General features: G+C 39.2%; 1 protein-coding gene across 7 annotated transcripts in view; it reads right to left on the bottom strand.

Annotated features, from left to right (window-relative positions):
* Nucleotides 1-1,215: 1,215 nt before the first annotated feature.
* Nucleotides 1,216-21,054, bottom strand: part of tzn (tenzing norgay) — an 87,025-nt gene continuing 67,186 nt past the window's right edge. For all 7 annotated transcript variants that reach the window (XM_053793287.2, XM_053793302.2, XM_053793314.2 and 4 more), the window contains 5 exons: nucleotides 18,394-18,515; nucleotides 16,868-17,097; nucleotides 16,640-16,743; nucleotides 16,084-16,228; nucleotides 1,216-2,297 (listed from right to left, as the gene is read on the bottom strand). In XM_053793287.2, coding sequence (XP_053649262.1) covers nucleotides 2,161-2,297; nucleotides 16,084-16,228; nucleotides 16,640-16,743; nucleotides 16,868-17,097; nucleotides 18,394-18,515 — 738 coding nt within the window. In that variant the 3' untranslated portion in view covers nucleotides 1,216-2,160. The remainder of the gene's footprint in view (nucleotides 2,298-16,083; nucleotides 16,229-16,639; nucleotides 16,744-16,867; nucleotides 17,098-18,393; nucleotides 18,516-21,054) is intronic.

Raw genomic sequence — 21,054 nt, 5'->3', positions numbered from 1 at the left:
CATATACTTGCAACATCTGCCACATTGCTCCTCTATCCACTCTATCATATGCCTTTTCTAAATCCATAAATGCAATAAAAACTTCTCTACCTTTATCTAAATACTGTACATAATACCAGACACAAAAGTCTCTGATATTCATAGTGTCCCGCTAAATCTCTTAAAAAATTCAATATACATAAAAGGACCCAAAATCAGGAAAACACTGCCCGAAATCTCCAGAATGGCTGACGAAGTCCTGTCCTCGGGAATGAAAATATTCATTGCTAGTGTAATCCTGTATTAATGGTTTACAAAACTGACAAGTACGCAAGTATCTTTGTCTTGTACTAGCTGCAATGTGGCGTTCTGTACTGGATTAATACAACCACTGGTTGCAGTGCTGTGTAACCCTTGTGGTTTAGCGCTTTTTGATTATAACAACCACCACCACCGGTGGGTGAAATGTCTCCGCAATAAAGATGCCCAAGTGTTGCATTTGTATCATACAGCTCGTACAAAAATAATGCAAAAACAAACAAAAAAAAAAAAAATACCATGAAAAAAAAAAATTAACTTCCAAGCAATATAATGATTTCTCACATTATCAAGGAACTGTTCCTTGATAATATACACAGCCTCTCCTCACTTAACGATGGAGTTCCGTTCCCAAGACCACATTGGTAAACGAATTTGTCGTTAAGTGAGGAGCATACTATAATGGAAGTGGGTTTGTGTCAACCATCTTTGATATTGTTTTAATGTCACCTCTGCACCAATTATAACATTTCTGGTATATCTTTAAATGTTTATACAGTAGTGTACTGTATATTGTAATAAACAGAATAGAGGAAATCAGCTCTAATATACATTATTTAGGTATGCAAACTGGTCAGAGAGCCTGTCATAAGTCAGTCTTTAGTAAATGAGTATGTTGCTAAGCGAGGACAGGCTGTATATTATGGAAAAATTGCGAATAAGCAAATAATTTGAGCTTAAATGCTTCCTCTGATCGTATTTGCTTGGACCACCACCACCTCTTTTCTACAACATTGCAAATGCAGCTTATGGCAACCATGAAAGTGTCTACCACTCTAAAAACACACACACAAAAGTGGATGACTAAAACTGCTAGTTTTGCTCTGAAAGACTTAAATGTCTAGTATGGTAGCAATGTACAAGCTTACAGGACAAATCATAAAGAATAATTATTGGGTGAGAACCAAAATAAGACCAGTATTTTATTTCATTTAATTCCATAGATACAACCAGGTCTGACATCACTAGCATAAAATCTTAAAACTAATTCCAGTACTCAAAACATTATGTAAATATTTATACATTCATGGGGGAGCACTAAACATTCAGCACCTGGGGGGCATGGAAAGTAATCAGGTTCAGTCCAGGGAAGGGAAGGTTATCCAGTTTCTTGGAGCATATGCTTCTCATTGGCATCAAGGAACCTTCCTTGAGAGGTTAGGTCATTATAATTAAGCACTAAACCCATAAGGGTCATACAACAATGTGGGGGTTATGTAAATAACTGAAAATTGCAGACTGACTACTAAATCATTTTAAGATACTAAGTGCCTGCAACTCCTTGGCTAGCAGAAGTGTTATAAATTATTCCAACACTAGTTTAACCAATCTACATTGCAAGTAATTTGTTTTATGAATCTGAAGGGTTTATAGAGTGTAACCTACTCTTTCATTAAGGCATTTCCCTTGTAGGGCAAATTGCCAAGAGCACTTGATCCAGAGAACTGGAATTACTCTCCACTTCTTCAGATCAAATCTGTTAGCCATTTCCCCACTTACTTTATGACCCCCCTATGGCTTTAGTGTTTCTCCAGAAACGATACAATCTTGTTCAACTTAACGACCAAACTAACAATATTCTTAACTAATATTTAAGGGTGTTGAAGCTTTACAAAAGAGGCAACTAACTTGCAGGCAAGTGCACCCATATTACTCTGAAGTGATCAATATAAAATATTACAAATTAGAAAGCCAAGAGCCAAATAGCAGAACTGAGAAACCATGAAAAAGCTGCTTTCAATAAAATGGCATATTGCACTTGCTTATGATTATAATAATCTAAATTCCTTATGAGTAAAATATTCACAACAGAGCTGGCAAACTACAATTTACCACTGCCAGCAGAGAAGCTACATCTCTTCGTTAAAGCTTAGGTGGCTTCCAGTTATCTTTTTCTGCTCTAATGGCAGCCATGGTTGCTACTGGGTCAGAAGTGTTAGCGTGTTGCTGGACTGAAGCTTCTGCTACTCTCATGAAGGGATTAATCTGCTTCTCTTCTCCTGAAATTTGAAATAATTGACATCATATAAACTTAATAGTTGATAGCAGGCATATGTGAACAAATAAGAGAATGGAGATGAATGCTTTTTTTGGGACCTGATGAGCCGAGTGTGAGGAGGGTAATATTTTGTGAAGGGATTCAGGGAAACTGGTTAGCTGGACACGAGTTCTGGAGGTGGGAAGTACAATGTCTGCACTTTGGACCCCTCAAAGGGTTTGAGGTTTGGCCTCTGAGGGACAGCCAGGTATTTTCTCTTATGAAATGGTAGAGAATCTTTTTTTGAAGGTAAAAAAAAAAAAAAAAAAGTACGAAATTTGATGGAAGATTTACAAAATTATGCTCTCTTGAATTTTGATGCATCAGCGATATTTACACATCGGCGATTTTGCCAACTTTCACACCCATTTTAGGCCAATTACATTATTCCAGTTGACCAAATTCTTAGCTATTTCACTAGTATTACTTTTATTTTATCGATTGAGCATAAGAAATCGCCTGGTCAACTGTTTCAACTACCCAATAAATTGATCAGAAATTGGTAATTTGGCTAATTTAACACAAAGTTCAAAATACAGTGGAACTTCAAATATCTAACTGCTCCCAACTCAACCAATTATGTAAGTGTATTTTTGTAAGTGCTTTTATAAGTGTATTTTTGAGGGTCTGAAACGAACTAATCTAATTACATTATTCCCGCTGGGAATAAATTCATTTGGTAACGGCACTCGAACAGCTGTCTGGAACGTAGAAAGTTCGATATTTGAAGTTCCACTGTATTCTAATTTCAAAATAAGGTCCTGAATGAACAATGCAGGGATTCCTGGCAGTAAACTAACATTTCCTCTGCTTATTAGTTACATTTTCAGGCTTTGCAAATGAATTCCCTTTTTATATTTTATTCACATAATGTATTTTTATTCACGCCAAAAAATAGATTTACTGTTATGCAATATTGTAATAATTGTATAAATAATATCAGCACATTTGTGAACATACATTAGACCCACCAGCTGATGTGTATTAGTCTTGTGATGACATTTGTTTACTCTTGAACATCAGCAAAAATTGAAAATTTCTGCTACTTTGAGCTCAGTTTCAAGCCATTTTCAGTACTAAAACCAATCAAAAGCAACTATTTCTGTAACATATCTTCCATTCTATCAAACAAGATCAAGAAATTGTGAATACAAATGTAAAAAACTTACAGAAAAACACAGCAAAGTTGCTGTTTTAATCCAAAATTACGGTCAGTTTTTTTTCTCTTGTTATGCACTGTGCGGGATTTGTTTTATGTGGTGCACACTTACCACATAGATGTATTCTCTCATATCTAGGTCCAAATTTACTGCTCATAGGTAATCCAAGTGAGCTGAGCTCATGGCGTAGATCTACGGCTTGGACCCTGGCTTCAAAGCCGTAGATTTATGGGACGGACCCTGAAAGGGTTAAAGGAGGGGCTTGGGATATTGGCTGTTTGGAGTGACATCTAAACTGTTGTATCAGAGCACCTCTGGAAAGACAGTGATTGTGTGAATGATGGTGTTTTTCTTATTTGAGTCACCCTGCCTCTTTTTAACTTTAGCAATGTATACAGGAGAAGGGGTTACTAGCCCCTTTCTCCTGGCATTTTAGTTGCCTCTTTTGACACGCATGGCTTATGGAGGAAGAATTTTGTTCCACTTCTCCCCTGGAGGTATGAGGAAATAAACAAGAACTAGTAAGAAAATAGAAGAAAACCCAGATGAGTGTGTATACATAAACGTGTACATGCACGTGTAGTGTGAAGTAAGTCCAAGTGTGTATGTATGTATGTATGTATATGTGTGTGTGTGTGTGTGTGTGTGTGTGTGTGTGTGTGTGTGTGTGTGTGTGTGTATGTGTGTATTTTTTTTTTTTTTTTCAACAAGTCGGCCGTCTCCCACCGAGGCAGGGTGACCCAAAAAAGAAAGAAAATCCCCAAAAAGAAAATACTTTCATCATCATTCAAAACTTTCACCACACTCGCACATTATCACTGTTTTTGCAGAGGTGCTCAGAATACAACAGTCTAGAAGCATACACATATAAAGATACACAACATATCCCTCCAAACTGCCAATATCCCAAACCCCTCCTTTAAAGTGCAGGCATTGTACTTCCCATTTCCAGGACTCAAATCCGACTATATGAAAATAACCGGTTTCCCTGAATCCCTTCACTAAATATTACCCTGCTCACACTCCAACAGATCGTCAGGTCCCAAGTACCATTCGTCTCCATTCACTCCTATCTAACACGCTCACGCACGCTTGCTGGAAGTCCAAGCCCCTTACCCACAAAACCTCCTTTACCCTCTCTCTCCAACCCTTTCGAGGACGACCCCTACCCCGCCTTCCTTCCCATATAGATTTATATGCTTTCCATGTCATTCTACTTTGATCCATTCTTTCTAAATGACCAAACCACCTCAACAACCCCTCTTCTGCCCTCTGACTAATACTTTTATTAACTCCACACCTTCTCCTAATTTCCACACTCCGAATTTTCTGCATAATATTTACACCACACATTGCCCTTAAACAGGACATCTCCACTGCCTCCAACCGTCTCCTCGCTGCTGCATTTACCACCCAAGCTTCACACCCATATAAGAGTGTTGGTACTACTATACTTTCATACATTCCCTTCTTTGCCTCCATAGATAACGTTTTTTGACTCCACATATACCTCAACGCACCACTCACCTTTTTTCCCTCATCAATTCTATGATTAACCTCATCCTTCATAAATCCATCCGCCGACACGTCAACTCCCAAGTATCTGAAAACATTCACTTCTTCCATACTCCTCCTCCCCAATTTGATATCCAATTTTTCTTTATCTAAATCATTTGACACCCTCATCACCTTACTCTTTTCTATGTTCACTTTCAACTTTCTACCTTTACACACATTCCCAAACTCATCCACTAACCTTTGCAATTTTTCTTTAGAATCTCCCATAAGCACAGTATCATCAGCAAAAAGTAACTGTGTCAATTCCCATTTTGAATTTGATTCCCCATAATTTAATCCCACCCCTCTCCCAAACACCCTAGCATTTACTACCTTAACAACCCCATCTATAAATATATTAAACAACCATGGTGACATCCCTGTCTAAGACCTACTTTTACCGGGAAGTAGTCTCCCTCTCTTCTACACACCCTAACCTGAGCCTCACTATCCTCATAAAAACTCTTTACAGCATTTAATAACTTACCACCTATTCCATATACTTGCAACATCTGCCACATTGCTCCTCTATCCACTCTATCATATGCCTTTTCTAAATCCATAAATGCAATAAAAACTTCCCTATCTTTATCTAAATACTGTTCAAATGTATGCTTCAATGTAAACACCTGATCTACACATCCCCTACCCACTCTAAAACCTCCTTGCTCATCCGCAATCCTACATTCTGTCTTACCTCTAATTCTTTCAATTATAACCCTACCGTACACTTTTCCTGGTATACTCAGTAAGCTTATTCCTCTATAATTTTTACAGTCTCTTTTGTCCCCTTTCCCTTTATATAAAGGGACTATACATGCTCTCTGCCAATCCCTAGGTACCTTCCCCTCTTTCATACATTTATTAAACAAAAGTACCAACCACTCCAACACTATATCCCCCCCTGCTTTTAACATTTCTGTCATGATCCCATCAGTTCCAGCTGCTTTACCCCCTTTCATTTTACGTAATGCCTCACGTACCTCCCCCACACTTACATTCTGCTCTTCTTCACTCCTAAAAGATGGTATGCCTCCCTGACCAGTGCATGAAATTACTGTCTCTGTTTCTTCCTTAACATTTAAAAGTTCCTCAAAATATTCTCGCCATCTACCCAATACCTCCATCTCCCCATCTACTAACTCCCCTACTCTGTTTTTAACTGACAAATCCATATTTTCCCTAGGCTTTCTTAACTTGTTTAACTCACTCCAAAATTTTTTCTTATTTTCATTAAAATTTCTTGACAGTGCCTCTCCCACTCTATCATCTGCTCTCCTTTTGCACTCTCTCACCACTCTCTTTACCTTTCTTTTACTCTCCATATACTCTGCTCTTCTTATAACACTTCTGCTTTGTAAAAACCTCTCATAAGCTACCTTTTTCTCTTTTATCACACCCTTTACTTCATCATTCCACCAATCACTCCTCTTTCCTCCTGCCCCCACCCTCCTATAACCACAAACTTCTGCCCCACATTCTAATACTGCATTTTTAAAACTATTCCAACCCTCTTCAACCCCCCCACTACTCATCTTTGCACTAGCCCACCTTTCTGCCAATAGTCGCTTATATCTCACCCGAACTTCCTCCTCCCTTAGTTTATACACTTTCACCTCCCTCTTACTTGTTGTTGCCACCTTCCTCTTTTCCCATCTACCTCTTACTCTAACTGTAGCTACAACTAAATAATGATCCGATATATCAGTTGCCCCTCTATAAACATGTACATCCTGGAGCCTACCCATCAACCTTTTATCCACCAATACATAATCTAATAAACTACTTTCATTACGTGCTACATCATACCTTGTATATTTATTTATCCTCTTTTTCATAAAATATGTATTACTTATTACCAAATTTCTTTCTACACATAGCTCAATTAAAGGCTCCCCATTTACATTTACCCCTGGCACCCCAAATTTACCTACTACTCCTTCCATAACATTTTTACCCACTTTAGCACTGAAATCCCCAACCACCATTACTCTCACACTTGATTCAAAACTCCCCACGCATTCACTCAACATTTCCCAAAATCTCTCTCTCTCCTCTACACTTCTCTCTTCTCCAGGTGCATACACGCTTATTATAACCCACTTTTCACATCCAATCTTTATTTTACTCCACATAATCCTTGAATTAATACATTTATAGTCCCTCTTTTCCTGCCATAGCTTATCCTTCAACATTATTGCTACTCCTTCTTTAGCTCTAACTCTATTTGAAACCCCTGACCTAATCCCATTTATTCCTCTCCACTGAAACTCTCCCACCCCCTTCAGCTTTGTTTCACTTAAAGCCAGGACATCCAGCTTCTTCTCATTCATAACATCCACAATCATCTCTTTCTTATCATCTGCACAACATCCACGCACATTCAGACTTCCCACTTTGACAATTTTCTTCTTCTTATTCTTTTTAGTAATCTTTACAGGAAAAGGGGTTACTAGCCCATTGTTCCCGGCATTTTAGTTGACTTTTACAACACGCATGGCTTACGGAGGAAAGATTCTTATTCCACTTCCCCATGGATATAAAAGGAAAATTATATATATATATATATATATATATATATATATATATTATTTTTTTTATTATTATCACACTGGCCGATTCCCACCAAGGCAGGGTTGCCCGAAAAAGAAAAACTTTCACCATCATTCACTCCATCACTGTCTTGCCAGAAGGGTGCTTTACACTACAGTTTTTAAACTGCTACATTAACACCCCTCCTAGTAGGTTGGTAGACAACAACCACCCAGGGAAGTACTACCGTCCTGCCAGATGACTGTGAAACAGAAACCTGTAACTGTTTTGCATGATGGTAGGATTGCTGGTTTCTTTTTCTGTCTCATAAACACGCTAGATAACAGGGATATCTTGCTACTCCTACTTACACTTTGGTCACACTTCACAGACACGCACATGCATATATATATACATACATCTAGGTTTTTCTCCTTTTTCTAAATAGCTCTTGTTCTTCTTTATTTCTTCTATTGTCCATGGGGAAGTGGAAAAGAATCTTTCCTCCGTAAGCCATGCGTGTCGTATGAGGCGACTAAAATGCCGGGAGCAATGGGCTAGTAACCCCTTCTCCTGTAGACACTTACTAAAAAAGAGAAGAAAAACTTTATAAAACTGGGATGCTTAAATGTGCGTGGATGTAGTGCGGATGACAAGAAACAGATGATTGCTGATGTTATGAATGAAAAGAAGTTGGATGTCCTGGCCCTAAGCGAAACAAAGCTGAAGGGGGTAGGAGAGTTTCAGTGGGGGGAAATAAATGGGATTAAATCTGGAGTATCTGAGAGAGTTAGAGCAAAGGAAGGGGTAGCAGTAATGTTAAATGATCAGTTATGGAAGGAGAAAAGAGAATATGAATGTGTAAATTCAAGAATTATGTGGATTAAAGTAAAGGTTGGATGCGAGAAGTGGGTCATAATAAGCGTGTATGCACCTGGAGAAGAGAGGAATGCAGAGGAGAGAGAGAGATTTTGGGAGATGTTAAGTGAATGTATAGGAGCCTTTGAACCAAGTGAGAAAGTAATTGTGGTAGGGGACCTGAATGCTAAAGTAGGAGAAACTTTTAGAGAGGGTATGGTAGGTAAGTTTGGGGTGCCAGGTGTAAATGATAATGGGAGCCCTTTGATTGAACTTTGTATAGAAAGGGGTTTAGTTATAGGTAATACATATTTTAAGAAAAAGAGGATAAATAAGTATACAAGATATGATGTAGGGCAAAATGACAGAAGTTTGTTGGATTATGTATTGGTAGATAAAAGACTGTTGAGTAGACTTCAGGATGTACATGTTTATAGAGGGGCCACAGATATATCAGATCACTTTCTAGTTGTAGCTACACTGAGAGTGAAAGGTAGATGGGATACAAGGAGAATAGAAGCATCAGGGAAGAGAGAGGTGAAGGTTTATAAACTAAAAGAGGAGGCAGTTAGGGTAAGATATAAACAGCTATTGGAGGATAGATGGGCTAATGAGAGCATAGGCAATGGGGTCGAAGAGGTATGGGGTAGGTTTAAAAATGTAGTGTTAGAGTGTTCAGCAGAAGTTTGTGGTTACAGGGAAGTGGGTGCGGGAGGGAAGAGGAGCGATTGGTGGAATGATGATGTAAAGAGAGTAGTAAGGGAGAAAAAGTTAGCATATGAGAAGTTTTTACAAAGTAGAAGTGATGCAAGGAGGGAAGAGTATATGGAGAAAAAGAGAGAGGTTAAGAGAGTGGTGAAGCAATGTAAAAAGAGAGCAAATGAGAGAGTGGGTGAGATGTTATCAACAAATTTTGTTGAAAATAAGAAAAAGTTTTGGAGTGAGATTAACAAGTTAAGAAAGCCTAGAGAACAAATGGATTTGTCAGTTAAAAATAGGAGAGGAGAGTTATTAAATGGAGAGTTAGAGGTATTGGGAAGATGGAGGGAATATTTTGAGGAATTGTTAAATGTTGATGAAGATAGGGAAGCTGTGATTTCGTGTATAGGGCAAGGAGGAATAACATCTTGTAGGAGTGAGGAAGAGCCAGTTGTGAGTGTGGGGGAAGTTCGTGAGGCAGTAGGTAAAATGAAAGGGGGTAAGGCAGCCGGGATTGATGGGATAAAGATAGAAATGTTAAAAGCAGGTGGGGATATAGTTTTAGAGTGGTTGGTGCAATTATTTACTAAATGTATGGAAGAGGGTAAGGTACCTAGGGATTGGCAGAGAGCATGCATAGTTCCTTTGTATAAAGGCAAAGGGGATAAAAGAGAGTGCAAAAATTATAGGGGGATAAGTCTGTTGAGTGTACCTGGTAAAGTGTATGGTAGAGTTATAATTGAAAGAATTAAGAGTAAGACGGAGAATAGGCTAGCAGATGAACAAGGAGGCTTTAGGAAAGGTAGGGGGTGTGTGGACCAGGTGTTTACAGTGAAACATATAAGTGAACAGTATTTAGATAAGGCTAAAGAGGTCTTTGTGGCATTTATGGATTTGGAAAAGGCGTATGACAGGGTGGATAGGGGGGCAATGTGGCAGATGTTGCAAGTGTATGGTGTAGGAGGTAGGTTACTGAAAGCAGTGAAGAGTTTTTACGAGGATAGTGAGGCTCAAGTTAGAGTATGTAGGAAGGAGGGAAATTTTTTCCCAGTAAAAGTAGGCCTTAGACAAGGATGTGTGATGTCACCGTGGTTGTTTAATATATTTATAGATGGGGTTGTAAGAGAAGTAAATGCGAGGGTCTTGGCAAGAGGCGTGGAGTTAAAAGATAAAGAATCACACACAAAGTGGGAGTTGTCACAGCTGCTCTTTGCTGATGACACTGTGCTCTTGGGAGATTCTGAAGAGAAGTTGCAGAGATTGGTGGATGAATTTGGTAGGGTGTGCAAAAGAAGAAAATTAAAGGTGAATACAGGAAAGAGTAAGGTTATGAGGATAACAAAAAGATTAGGTGATGAAAGATTGAATATCAGATTGGAGGGAGAGAGTATGGAGGAGGTGAACGTATTCAGATATTTGGGAGTGGACGTGTCAGCGGATGGGTCTATGAAAGATGAGGTGAATCATAGAATTGATGAGGGAAAAAGAGTGAGTGGTGCACTTAGGAGTCTGTGGAGACAAAGAACTTTGTCCTTGGAGGCAAAGAGGGGAATGTATGAGAGTATAGTTTTACCAACGCTCTTATATGGGTGTGAAGCGTGGGTGATGAATGTTGCAGCGAGGAGAAGGCTGGAGGCAGTGGAGATGTCATGTCTGAGGGCAATGTGTGGTGTGAATATAATGCAGAGAATTCGTAGTTTGGAAGTTAGGAGGAGGTGCGGGATTACCAAAACTTTTGTCCAGAGGGCTGAGGAAGGGTTGTTGAGGTGGTTTGGACATGTAGAGAGAATGGAGCGAAACAGAATGACTTCAAGAGTGTATCAGTCTGTAGTGGAAGGAAGGCGGGGTAGGGGTCGGCCTAGGAAAGGTTGGAGGGAGGGGGTAAAGGAGGTTTTGTGTGCGAGGGGCTTGGACTTCCAGCAGGCATGCATGAGCGTGTTTGATAGGAGTGAATGGAGACAAATGGTTTTTAATGCTTGACGTGCTGTTGGAGTGTGAGCAAAGTAACATTTATGAAGGGATTCAGGGAAACCGGCAGGCCGGACTTGAGTCCTGGAGATGGGAAGTACAGTGCCTGCACTCTGAAGGAGGGGTGTTAATGTTGCAGTTTAAAAACTGTAGTGTAAAGCACCCTTCTGGCAAGACAGTGATGGAGTGAATGATGGTGAAAGTTTTTCTTTTTCGGGCCACCCTGCCTTGGTGGGAATCGGCCAGTGTGATAATAAAAAAAAAAAATATATATATATATATATATATATATATATATATATATATATATATATCCAATAAACGTCAACTGGCAAGTCTAATATTCTTTCACAAGTGCGCTGATATTATTTATACCATTTCTACACTAATGCAGCAGTCTGCATAACAGTAAATCTTGTATTTTTTGAAAGAATAAAAATTGAAAGTGGAAAGCCAAAGAAATATAAGAGGGGCCTGGGGATGTGACTAACGAACAGAGGAAATGTTATTTTAGTGCCAGGAATGTCTTTGTTTATTCTGGACCCTATTTGGAAATTGGCATCTTTTGAAATTTGTGTGAAATTGGCAAAATTGCTAAATTCTGACCACTGTATTGGATAGTTGAAGTCAGTAAATGGGTGGTTTCTTGTACTCATTCAATAGAAAAAATGGAGTTCTAGAGAAATAGTTATGATTTTTGTTGACTAGTACATTGGAATTGGACGAAAACAGGGCTCAAAGTGGGCAAAATTGCCGATGCGTAAACATCGTCGAGACCGCTATATTCGCGAGAGCATAATTCCGTAAGTTTTCCATCAAATTTCATACTTTTGGTGTCATTATGATCGGGAAAAGATTATCTACCTTTACATAAGAAAAAATAATTTTTTTTTTTTAAATTTGGCCGACCCTGAGAACAAGTCTTGGAGAGGGCCTGTCGACCCTGAAAGGGTCGACAAATATATTAGACAAGAGATAACCGTAATGAAGTGTTGCTTTGTACACATAAAAAGAGGTAAACACGAGTTTGTGTGATTGACTGAATGACAAAGACTCCAGTACAACCATCGATTTCAGTGCCAGAACCTCTACAATCCACCTCAGCCCAGAAGAGCACAATCCACCTCAGCCCAGAAGAGCCACGGTATAACTCTCCACTCTCTTGACAATCATCCACAAACACCAACACCCACAATTTAAGGTAAGAAATACTATTACAGTGGACCCCCGCATACCGTTGGCCTTGCATAACGTTAAATCCGCATACCGCTACATTTTATCCCCAAGATTTTGCCTCGCATACCGCTAAAAAACCCGCTCAACGCTGTTCGTCCGAGACGCGTCTAATGTGCGCCCTTAGCCAGCCTCACATGTTCCGCCGGTGGCATTGTTTACCAGCCAGCCTCCGCGGTAACATCCAAGCATACAATCGGAACATTTCGTATTATTACAGTGTTTTTGGTGATTTTATCTGCAAAATAAGTGACCATGGGCCCCAAGAAAGCTTCTAGTGCCAACCCTACAGCAATAAGGGTGAGAATTACTATAGAGATGAAGAAAAAGATCATTGATAAGTATGAAAGTGGAGTGCGTGTCTCCGAGCTGGCCAGGTTGTATAATAAACCCCAATCAACCATCGCTACTATTGGTGGTACAGCTGCTGCTGCTGCTGTACCACCGTCAGCTGCTGCTGCTGCTGCTGCTGTAGTACCGTCTGCTGCTGCTGTAGTACCGTCTGCTGCTGCTGTAGCATCGTCTGCTGCTGCTGTAGCACTGTCAGCTGCTGCTGCTGCTGTACCACCGTCAGCTGCTGCTGCTGCTGCTGCTGTAGTACCGTCTGCTGCTGCTGTAGCATCGTCTGCTGCTGCTGTAGCACTGTCAGCTGCTGCTGCTGCTGCAGTAGCACCGTTGTTGGTGTGGCTTATTGAGAATACCAAGAAACAATTAACCCCAGAGGGTTAGCCACCCAGGATAACCCAAAAAAGTCAGTGTCATCGAAGACTGTCTAACTTATTTCCATTGGGGTCCTTAATCTTGTCTCCCAGGATGCAACCCACACCAGTCGACTAACACCCAGGTGAACAGGGAAAAATGCCTGGAACTAGTGCTCATATTGGTGAATTTAAAGCCAGCAAAGGTTGGTTTGAGAGATTTAAGAATCGTAGTGGCATACACAGTGTGATAAGGCCTGTTCTGGAAGAAAATGCCAAACAGGACCTACAGTACTCAGGAGGAAAAGGCACTCCCAGGACACAGTGTCTCATCAGTCATTGCTGCATCTTCAATAAAGGTGTCATTTATTCTTCATTTAGTAGAGTAGTACATGCACAATATATATTGTGCATGTACTACTCTACTATTGTGCATGTATCCTTCTCTTTGTGTGTAGGAAAATGTATATTTCATGTGGTAAAATTTTTTTTTTCATACTTTTGGGTGTCTTGCACGGAATAATTTGATTTCCATTATTTCTTATGGGGAAAATTCATTCGCATAACGATAATTTCGCATAACAATGAGCTCTCTTGCACGGATTAATATCGCTATGCGGGGTCCACTGTATTTCTATTACATTTGTAGTCTTAAGCAGTAAAAACAACATAATACATCACAACAATGAATTACAATTACATATTCACTTTTATTTTTATAAGAGGTGGAGGCCTAAAAAAATTTTTTTTTTTGGGGGGGGCTCTCAGGAATGTTACCCTATTCCCCCCCCCCCCTAAGTTCTTCAGTTTATCTAACACGGGGTTTTCAGGTACATAACTACCATGTTACATGATGGTCTACTGTATGTCTTTCTTTCTTTCAACACACCAGCCATATCCCACCAAGGCAGGGTGGCCCAAAAAGAAAAATGAAAGTTTCTCTTAAATTTAGTAATTTATACGGGAGAAGGGGGTTACTAGCCCCTTGCTCCCGGCATTTTAGTCGCCTCTTACAACACGCATGGCTTACGGAGGAAGAATTCTGTTCCACTTCCCCATGGAGATAAGAGGAAATAAACAAGAACAAGAACTAGAAAGAAAATAGAAGAATACCTAGAGAGGTATGTATATATATGCTTGTACATGTATGTGTAGTGTGACCTAAGTGCAAGTAGAAGTAACAAGACATACCTGAAATCTTGCATGTTTATGAGACAGACAAAAGACACCAGCAATCCTACCATCATGTAAAACAATTACAGGTTTTCGTTGTACACTCACTTGGCAGGATGGTAGTACCTCCCTGGGCGGTTGCTGTTTACCAACCTACTACCTAGGGTCTACTGTTTATTTATTTATTTTCAACACATCTACCATCTCACACCGAGGCAGGGTGACCAAAAAAAAAACAGTTTCACCATCATTCACACAATCACTGTCTTTGCAGAGGTGCCCAGATATGACTGTTCAGATGTCACTCCAAACAGCCAATATCCCAAACCCCTCCTTTTAAGTGCAGGCACTGTACTTCCCACCTCCAGGACTCGTGTCCAGCAAAGCAGTTTCCCCGAATCCCTTGAAAAAATACTACCCTGCTCACACTCCAACAGCTAGCCAAATCCCAAAAACCATTCGTTTCCATTCACTCCTATCTAGCATGCCCACACATGCCTGCTGTATGTCCAAGCCCTTTGCACACAAAACCTCTTTTACCCCTTCCCTCCATTCATGCCTCTGCCTAAGGTCAGTTTTTTGAAAAATATTGAATAGTCTATTACTTAAAAGACTTGAGAAAATGCTACCTAAGGTGCAAAACTTTTAAATGGTTAAATAACTTACCTATGTACAGGTCGGCCATCACTAATGCACCGATCCGTAATCTGGTTCCATCCTTAATCCGGCACTAATTTGGGCTAGCATAATTTCAAATTTCCAGGGTTGCCACACCTTCCTGCCACTACTGTTTGGTGGTGCTACTTGCTACACAAGTCATTCCAATTTCTTTATCTGCATTTATTGTTATAACCTGCTCACTTTTAACCCTAGCCATGGTTCCAATGAATAAAAGAAATGTTTCTCGTTGTGTAAAGCACATACACCATACATTGTCCATAAAGATAAGCTGGCTTTGAAGCCACTGTCGGTCACCATAAGTTCAGCTCAGCTCAGATAAGCTGTGATTGGTTAATTTGGGCCTACATGTGTGTGGTATGTGTGCACTATATGAAAAAATCCTGCAGCATGCAGTGCAAAATGAGAAAAAACTGACGTATTTTAGGTGTAAAACAGTAACTTTGCGGTGTATTTTCATATGGTTTTTATGGTTGTATTCTCGTTTTTTGGTCTCATTTGATAGAATGGAAGATATATTACAGAAACAGATATGATTTTGATGGGTTTCATAATGGAAAGTACCTTGAAATTGAGCTCAAAGTAACAAAACTGTTCGATTTTTGCCGATGTTCAAGAGAAAACAAATGACGTCGCCGTCCAATGTGTGTCCAACTGGCTGGTCTAAAACGCAGTCATGAATGGGATGACATTATTTATACAATTATTACAATAATGCAGTAGTCTGCATAATAGTAAATCTATTATTTGTGTGAATAAAAATTCAAAATGGAAAGTAAGTATAAGAAAATGGCATCTCTTGAAATTTGTGTGAAATTGGCCAAATTACTGATTTCTTACCACTTTATTGGGTAATTAAGATAGGTAAATGGGCGGTTTCTTGTACTCAGTCGACAGAATAGAACGAATAGTAGTGAAATGTCTATGAGTTTGGTGGACTGGAACAATGGAATGGGATGAAAATAGGGTGTAAGGTGGGTGAAATCGTTGATTCATAAGTATTGCTGTTGGGTTAAGTGTATACTAACCTAACCATTCTGTAATCTGGCAAAATCACTATTCCGGTGATGCCGGATTAGTAATGGCCAACCTGTACAAAGAACATTAAGAAATTTAATACAATATATGCAATCTGAATTTACAAGTCTGACAAACATATGCACGCACAGTACTGAATCCTATACATAATTACCTATAGTAGAAGGGACAGATGGTAGGCCCTCATCACGTCGTTTCTGAACCCAAGCTTTTTTCTCAAGTATTGCAGCATTATTTGGTTCTACATGTGAACCGAACTTAAGATTTTGCAGGGCATACTCATGTCCACAGTAAACATACTGAAACACAACAATAATATTTAAGACACTGCAAATCATATGGCATTATACTTCTTAATTATGTGGAAAAAGCTCGTACAATGGCAGGTGATGATAAAAAAAAATTCTTTAATATTATTTTATCACATTACTCCATAAATGTCTAGTGAAAATACAAATCGTCTTACATCATGAACTAATAAAATCTGTTTGTATAGGTAAGTCCCATACTTCATGAAATGGTTTAACATACCTACTACACACTATTATCTTTCATTACTAAGGCACCATATAAGGAAATAACATGTAGGATAAAATTAGGCATGGCATATGGAAAAATTTAGTTGAAAATAGTACATGTATTGCAATTATTATTCATCTAGTGTTTCTCGGCTCTCAGCACAAGAATATCTGAAGGTTTCAATAACTTACTGTGTGGTCAGGTAAAGTGCCAAGTATCTCAATCAAAGCTTTATGCATCTCGGCAGCATTACCCTCAAAAAACTTGCCACATCCTCCAAGGAACAGAGTATCTCCTGTAATACAGATATCAGTAATTCCACCACTTTTATGTTATGTGCCCTGTAAACCAGATCAGTCCAATAATTACAAAATATTCATATCTTAAGCAACTTTTCTTTTGGGGCAAGAAACACGTACCTGTGAATACTGCAGGTTTGTGTTGTGGGTCATCAGAAGTAATGTTATAACAAATGTGTCCCTGAGTGTGACATGGTGTGAAAAGGCACTCAATCTTTAGGGAGCCAACAGTGAAGGAATCACCGTGACTCACTTTCTGGGTGAGTGCACCAATACGGTCATCACCACCTACTACCTTGAGAGGTTTCCCAAATAGCTCAACCAATTCCTTATTTCCTCCAGCATGATCCCTGTAAGTAAACAAAACCTTGTACACAAAAAAGTAAGAGTGGTCCATCCAAAGAATACAAATTGTGATAAAATATGTGAGAAATCAGAGGGGGTAATCGGCAGTAAGGAGGCACCACTGAGAAAAAGCATAGTAAAATATCAAATTAATGAAGGAAAGAGAAAGAGAGGCAGTGGCAGCAGCAGTAGCAGCAATAGCAACTGCTCACCAGCTTACAGCTATATCAGCTTGGAAAAAACAATGGCAGGTTAAATTTACTTCTGATAAAACACAAATGATGATGTCTCTAGGCACCATGATTGTAATGCTTTAGTAGTAGTAAGACTGAATAGGAGTGTTGGAACCGAGGGATGAGGTTGATGTCCTGGAGTGGAATTTGATTCCAAAATGATTATGAAGAACCACGTGGTAAAGTTAGCAAGCACAGTGGCCAAGAAGCTAACAGCAGTAAGGCATATCTTGTGTCTGCTCAACAGTAGAAGCTTCAAGACTGTGTATGAGGCACAAGTACACTCACACTTTGAATATGCTTCACTTTCTTGGACTGCCTACACTCCATCTCATCTATGACTTCTTGACAGAACAGAGAAAGATAACTCATCTCTCACCTGGACCCAGCCTAGATAGATCTGTCATTTCAGCAGAGCCTTCAGCACTGGAGAGATGTGGGGTGGCTTTACTGTTATGTACAAGGCCCATGTTTTCTAGGTATGATAGTTGGCACCACTTCATGAGCAATGAGAAGACAGTTTCTCCATAAGATGGGCAGCAAACTGCAACTACACTTTGGCTGTAACCTTCTCAAGAACATCACTTCATTTGAGATAATTCATTCCTAGAACGAATCAAATCTGGAACATGTTTGTACAGTATTACGACACTGATGAAATAAAGCCAGCTCACCAAATGGAATCGCTGGCCCACAGATGGCTCCAACTTCATCCTGTTCCCTATTTGTATGTTTCATAATAATAATAATAATAATAATAATAATAATAATAATAATAATAATAATAATAATAATAATAATAATAATAATAATAATAATAATAATAATAATAATAATAATAATAATAATAATAATAATAATAATAATAATAATAATAATAATAATAATAATAATAATAATAATAATAATAATAATAATAATAATAGACTTTGAAGCAAGTTGAGGTAACATCTCTTAGCTTGTAAATAAAGGTAGAAACTGTTAACCTAAACCTTTATAAAACTGTACGAAAAGTAAGAGAGAGAGAGAAAGAGGGGGGGGGAGGGGGGAATGAGGAAATGAGTTTACCAGTGGTGGTGAGTTGTGAGAACTGTAGTAAGGGTAGCTCCAGCTTCTTCAACAGCTGCTAACACAGTCTTGGGTTCTACAGGGTCAACTATAGCTGCTTCCTTGCTATGTTCATCCATCAACTGTAAACAGATTTACATTACAGTTACAGCATATTAATTTTAAATTACTGAGACAGAGAGCTTTCCAAGTAACTAAACTTTTCATTAATTAGAGGAGCATGGTAACACTGAGGAACACTATTTACCCATATACTAGTAATAATTAATTTTTTGGTAGTAAAAAGACACAGCAAAGAACTCACTGAGAATTGTCAAATGCTTTATTATAACTGGTAATTAATAAAACCAAAATCTAGGGATTCAGAGAAAATGGTTTCTCTGAATCCTTCTCTATGTACAGTAAGTAGGTTCTCAGAAAAAGTACATTACAGTATGCTCTCCAAAGTGTAACCAAATACTGCATTTATTAACCACATGAAACATTAGAACACCTGGCAGATCTAGATTTTCAAACTGGGGGCTCACAGACCATTTTCCACTTGGACAAGTAAGGCTTTTAGTGTGTCCTGGTACCTTTACTGTTTCTTATCCTCATAGTGGCCATAAATAAAACACATTCACCACAGTTTCAAATCATTTGTAAATGATACCAAAATAAACACGAAAATCACCTCAGTAGAAGACACAAAAATTTTAAGAAATTATAATCAAAATCTTTCAAAAATAACATTATGTTCAATGGTGATAAGCTCTAAGTTCTTAGATATGGAAAGAATGAAGAACTCAATAGGAACACTGTACGTATGTATATAAAACACAAGGGAAGCACCAAATAGAATGAGAGGAAAATCTGAAGGATCTGGGTGTAATAATTTCAGCTGACCTTTCAAGGAACACAAGGCAAATGTCACAACGGCCAGAAAAAACACAGGGTGGATAACGAGGGCTTCCAGGACAAGGAAAATAATGCTAATGGTGACACTTTAAAAACTGCTAGTGCCTTCTTGCTTGGATTACTGTTTGGTGTTGACGGTTCCATTCAGGGTAGGAGAGATATCAGAGCTAGAACGGTAAAGCATTTAAATTACTCGGAACACCACCAAGGCCTAAATATGCATTCACTGGAACTAAAGAGAAATACATGATAATATATACGTAAATAAAAAGTACTCAAGGGCCTGGTCCCAAATCTGCACACTGCTAAAACATACTGAAGTGAGAGATATGGAAGAATGTGTGGAATAAACTGTAAAAGGCATGGGCCCTATGGGCAAATAAAGGAACACTGTACAGGTCGGCCATCACTAATCCGGCAATCAGTTATCCGGTTCCATCAGTAATCCGGCACTAATTTTGGCTAGCAAAATTTCAAACTTCATCATTATACTGACTCAGAAATTGTGCAGATGGTTGTAAATCCTTCCATGGAGAAGTGGAACAGAATTCTCCCTCCGTAAGCCTTGCTTGTCATAAGAGGTGACTAAAATGCCGGGAGCAAGGGGCTAGTAACCCCTTCTCCTGTATATATTACTAAATATATAAGGAGAAACTTTCGTTTTTCTGTTTGGACCACCCCGCCTCGGTGGGATACGACTGGTGTGTTGAAAGAAAGGTTGTAAATCCACATCAGCAAGTCAGTGGAGGAGAAAGCAGTGATGAAAATGAGGAAAATGTAGCAGAAAGTCTCTATTGATAGGCTAATTAAATGTATTCTAACCTAACCACTCTGTAATCTGGCAAATTCACTAATCCGGCACACTACAGGTCCCAATGATGTTGGATTAGTGATGGCCGACCTGTATCAACACAAGCAAGTCCCAGACTTTTTAACATCTTGCTAGATATCAGAAACACTGCTGGAACACACACACACACACACACACACAAAAGTCTTCAAGAGGAAACTAGACAATTTCTTCTGCCAAGTGCCAGATCAACCACCAGGCTGTGACATATGTGGGCCAGTGGGCCACCAGCAGCAATAGTCTGGTTGACCAGGCAAGCACCAGGCAAGCCTGGCCTAGGGCTAAGCTTCGAGAGTAGGAAAATTCTTGAAACCTACTGAGGGTATACCAAAGGTATATCAATAGTGTCTCACAAAGCACCCTGCATCCCATCCCCTTCCCAACCCAGGAAAAGTTGGAGGGAGGGAGCAAGGGAGATGCTGAGTGCTAGGGGCATAGACATCCAACAGGTTTGTGCAAGCATGTTAGACAAGAGTAGCAGCAAGTGGTTTTTGATGACTTGACATATTGTTGATGTGAGCAAGGTAACATGTATGAAGGGATTCCAGGAAACCAGTTAGCCTCACTCTGAAGGAGGAGTTGGGATGTTGCAGTTTGAAGGGCCATCTGAACTGTGACGTCAACCCATTTCTGGCAAGACAGTGACTGAACGAGTGATGGTGCAAGTGTTCCTTCTTTTTAGGGTCACCTTATCTTGGTGAGAGATGGCTGATTAAAAAAAAAAAAAAATTCTTATGTATATAGATACATTTAAAACTTACTCCATATTTGCAGATTCTCCTGGCATAGTACACTTAACATATTTTACCACCTTTGCCTTTTTCTGTGGAAGTTGTTTCTTGTTTATGGTGAAGTGTTCCAATTTTCCTGACTATTCTTCTCTGAATAAATTTCTTCAGATTGTGTTGTTTTAT

The sequence above is a fragment of the Cherax quadricarinatus genome, chromosome 20 (assembly GCF_038502225.1).
Source record: "Cherax quadricarinatus isolate ZL_2023a chromosome 20, ASM3850222v1, whole genome shotgun sequence".
Classification (NCBI taxonomy): Eukaryota; Metazoa; Arthropoda; class Malacostraca; order Decapoda; family Parastacidae; genus Cherax; species Cherax quadricarinatus.
This window is presented reverse-complemented; position numbering and strand designations above follow the sequence as displayed.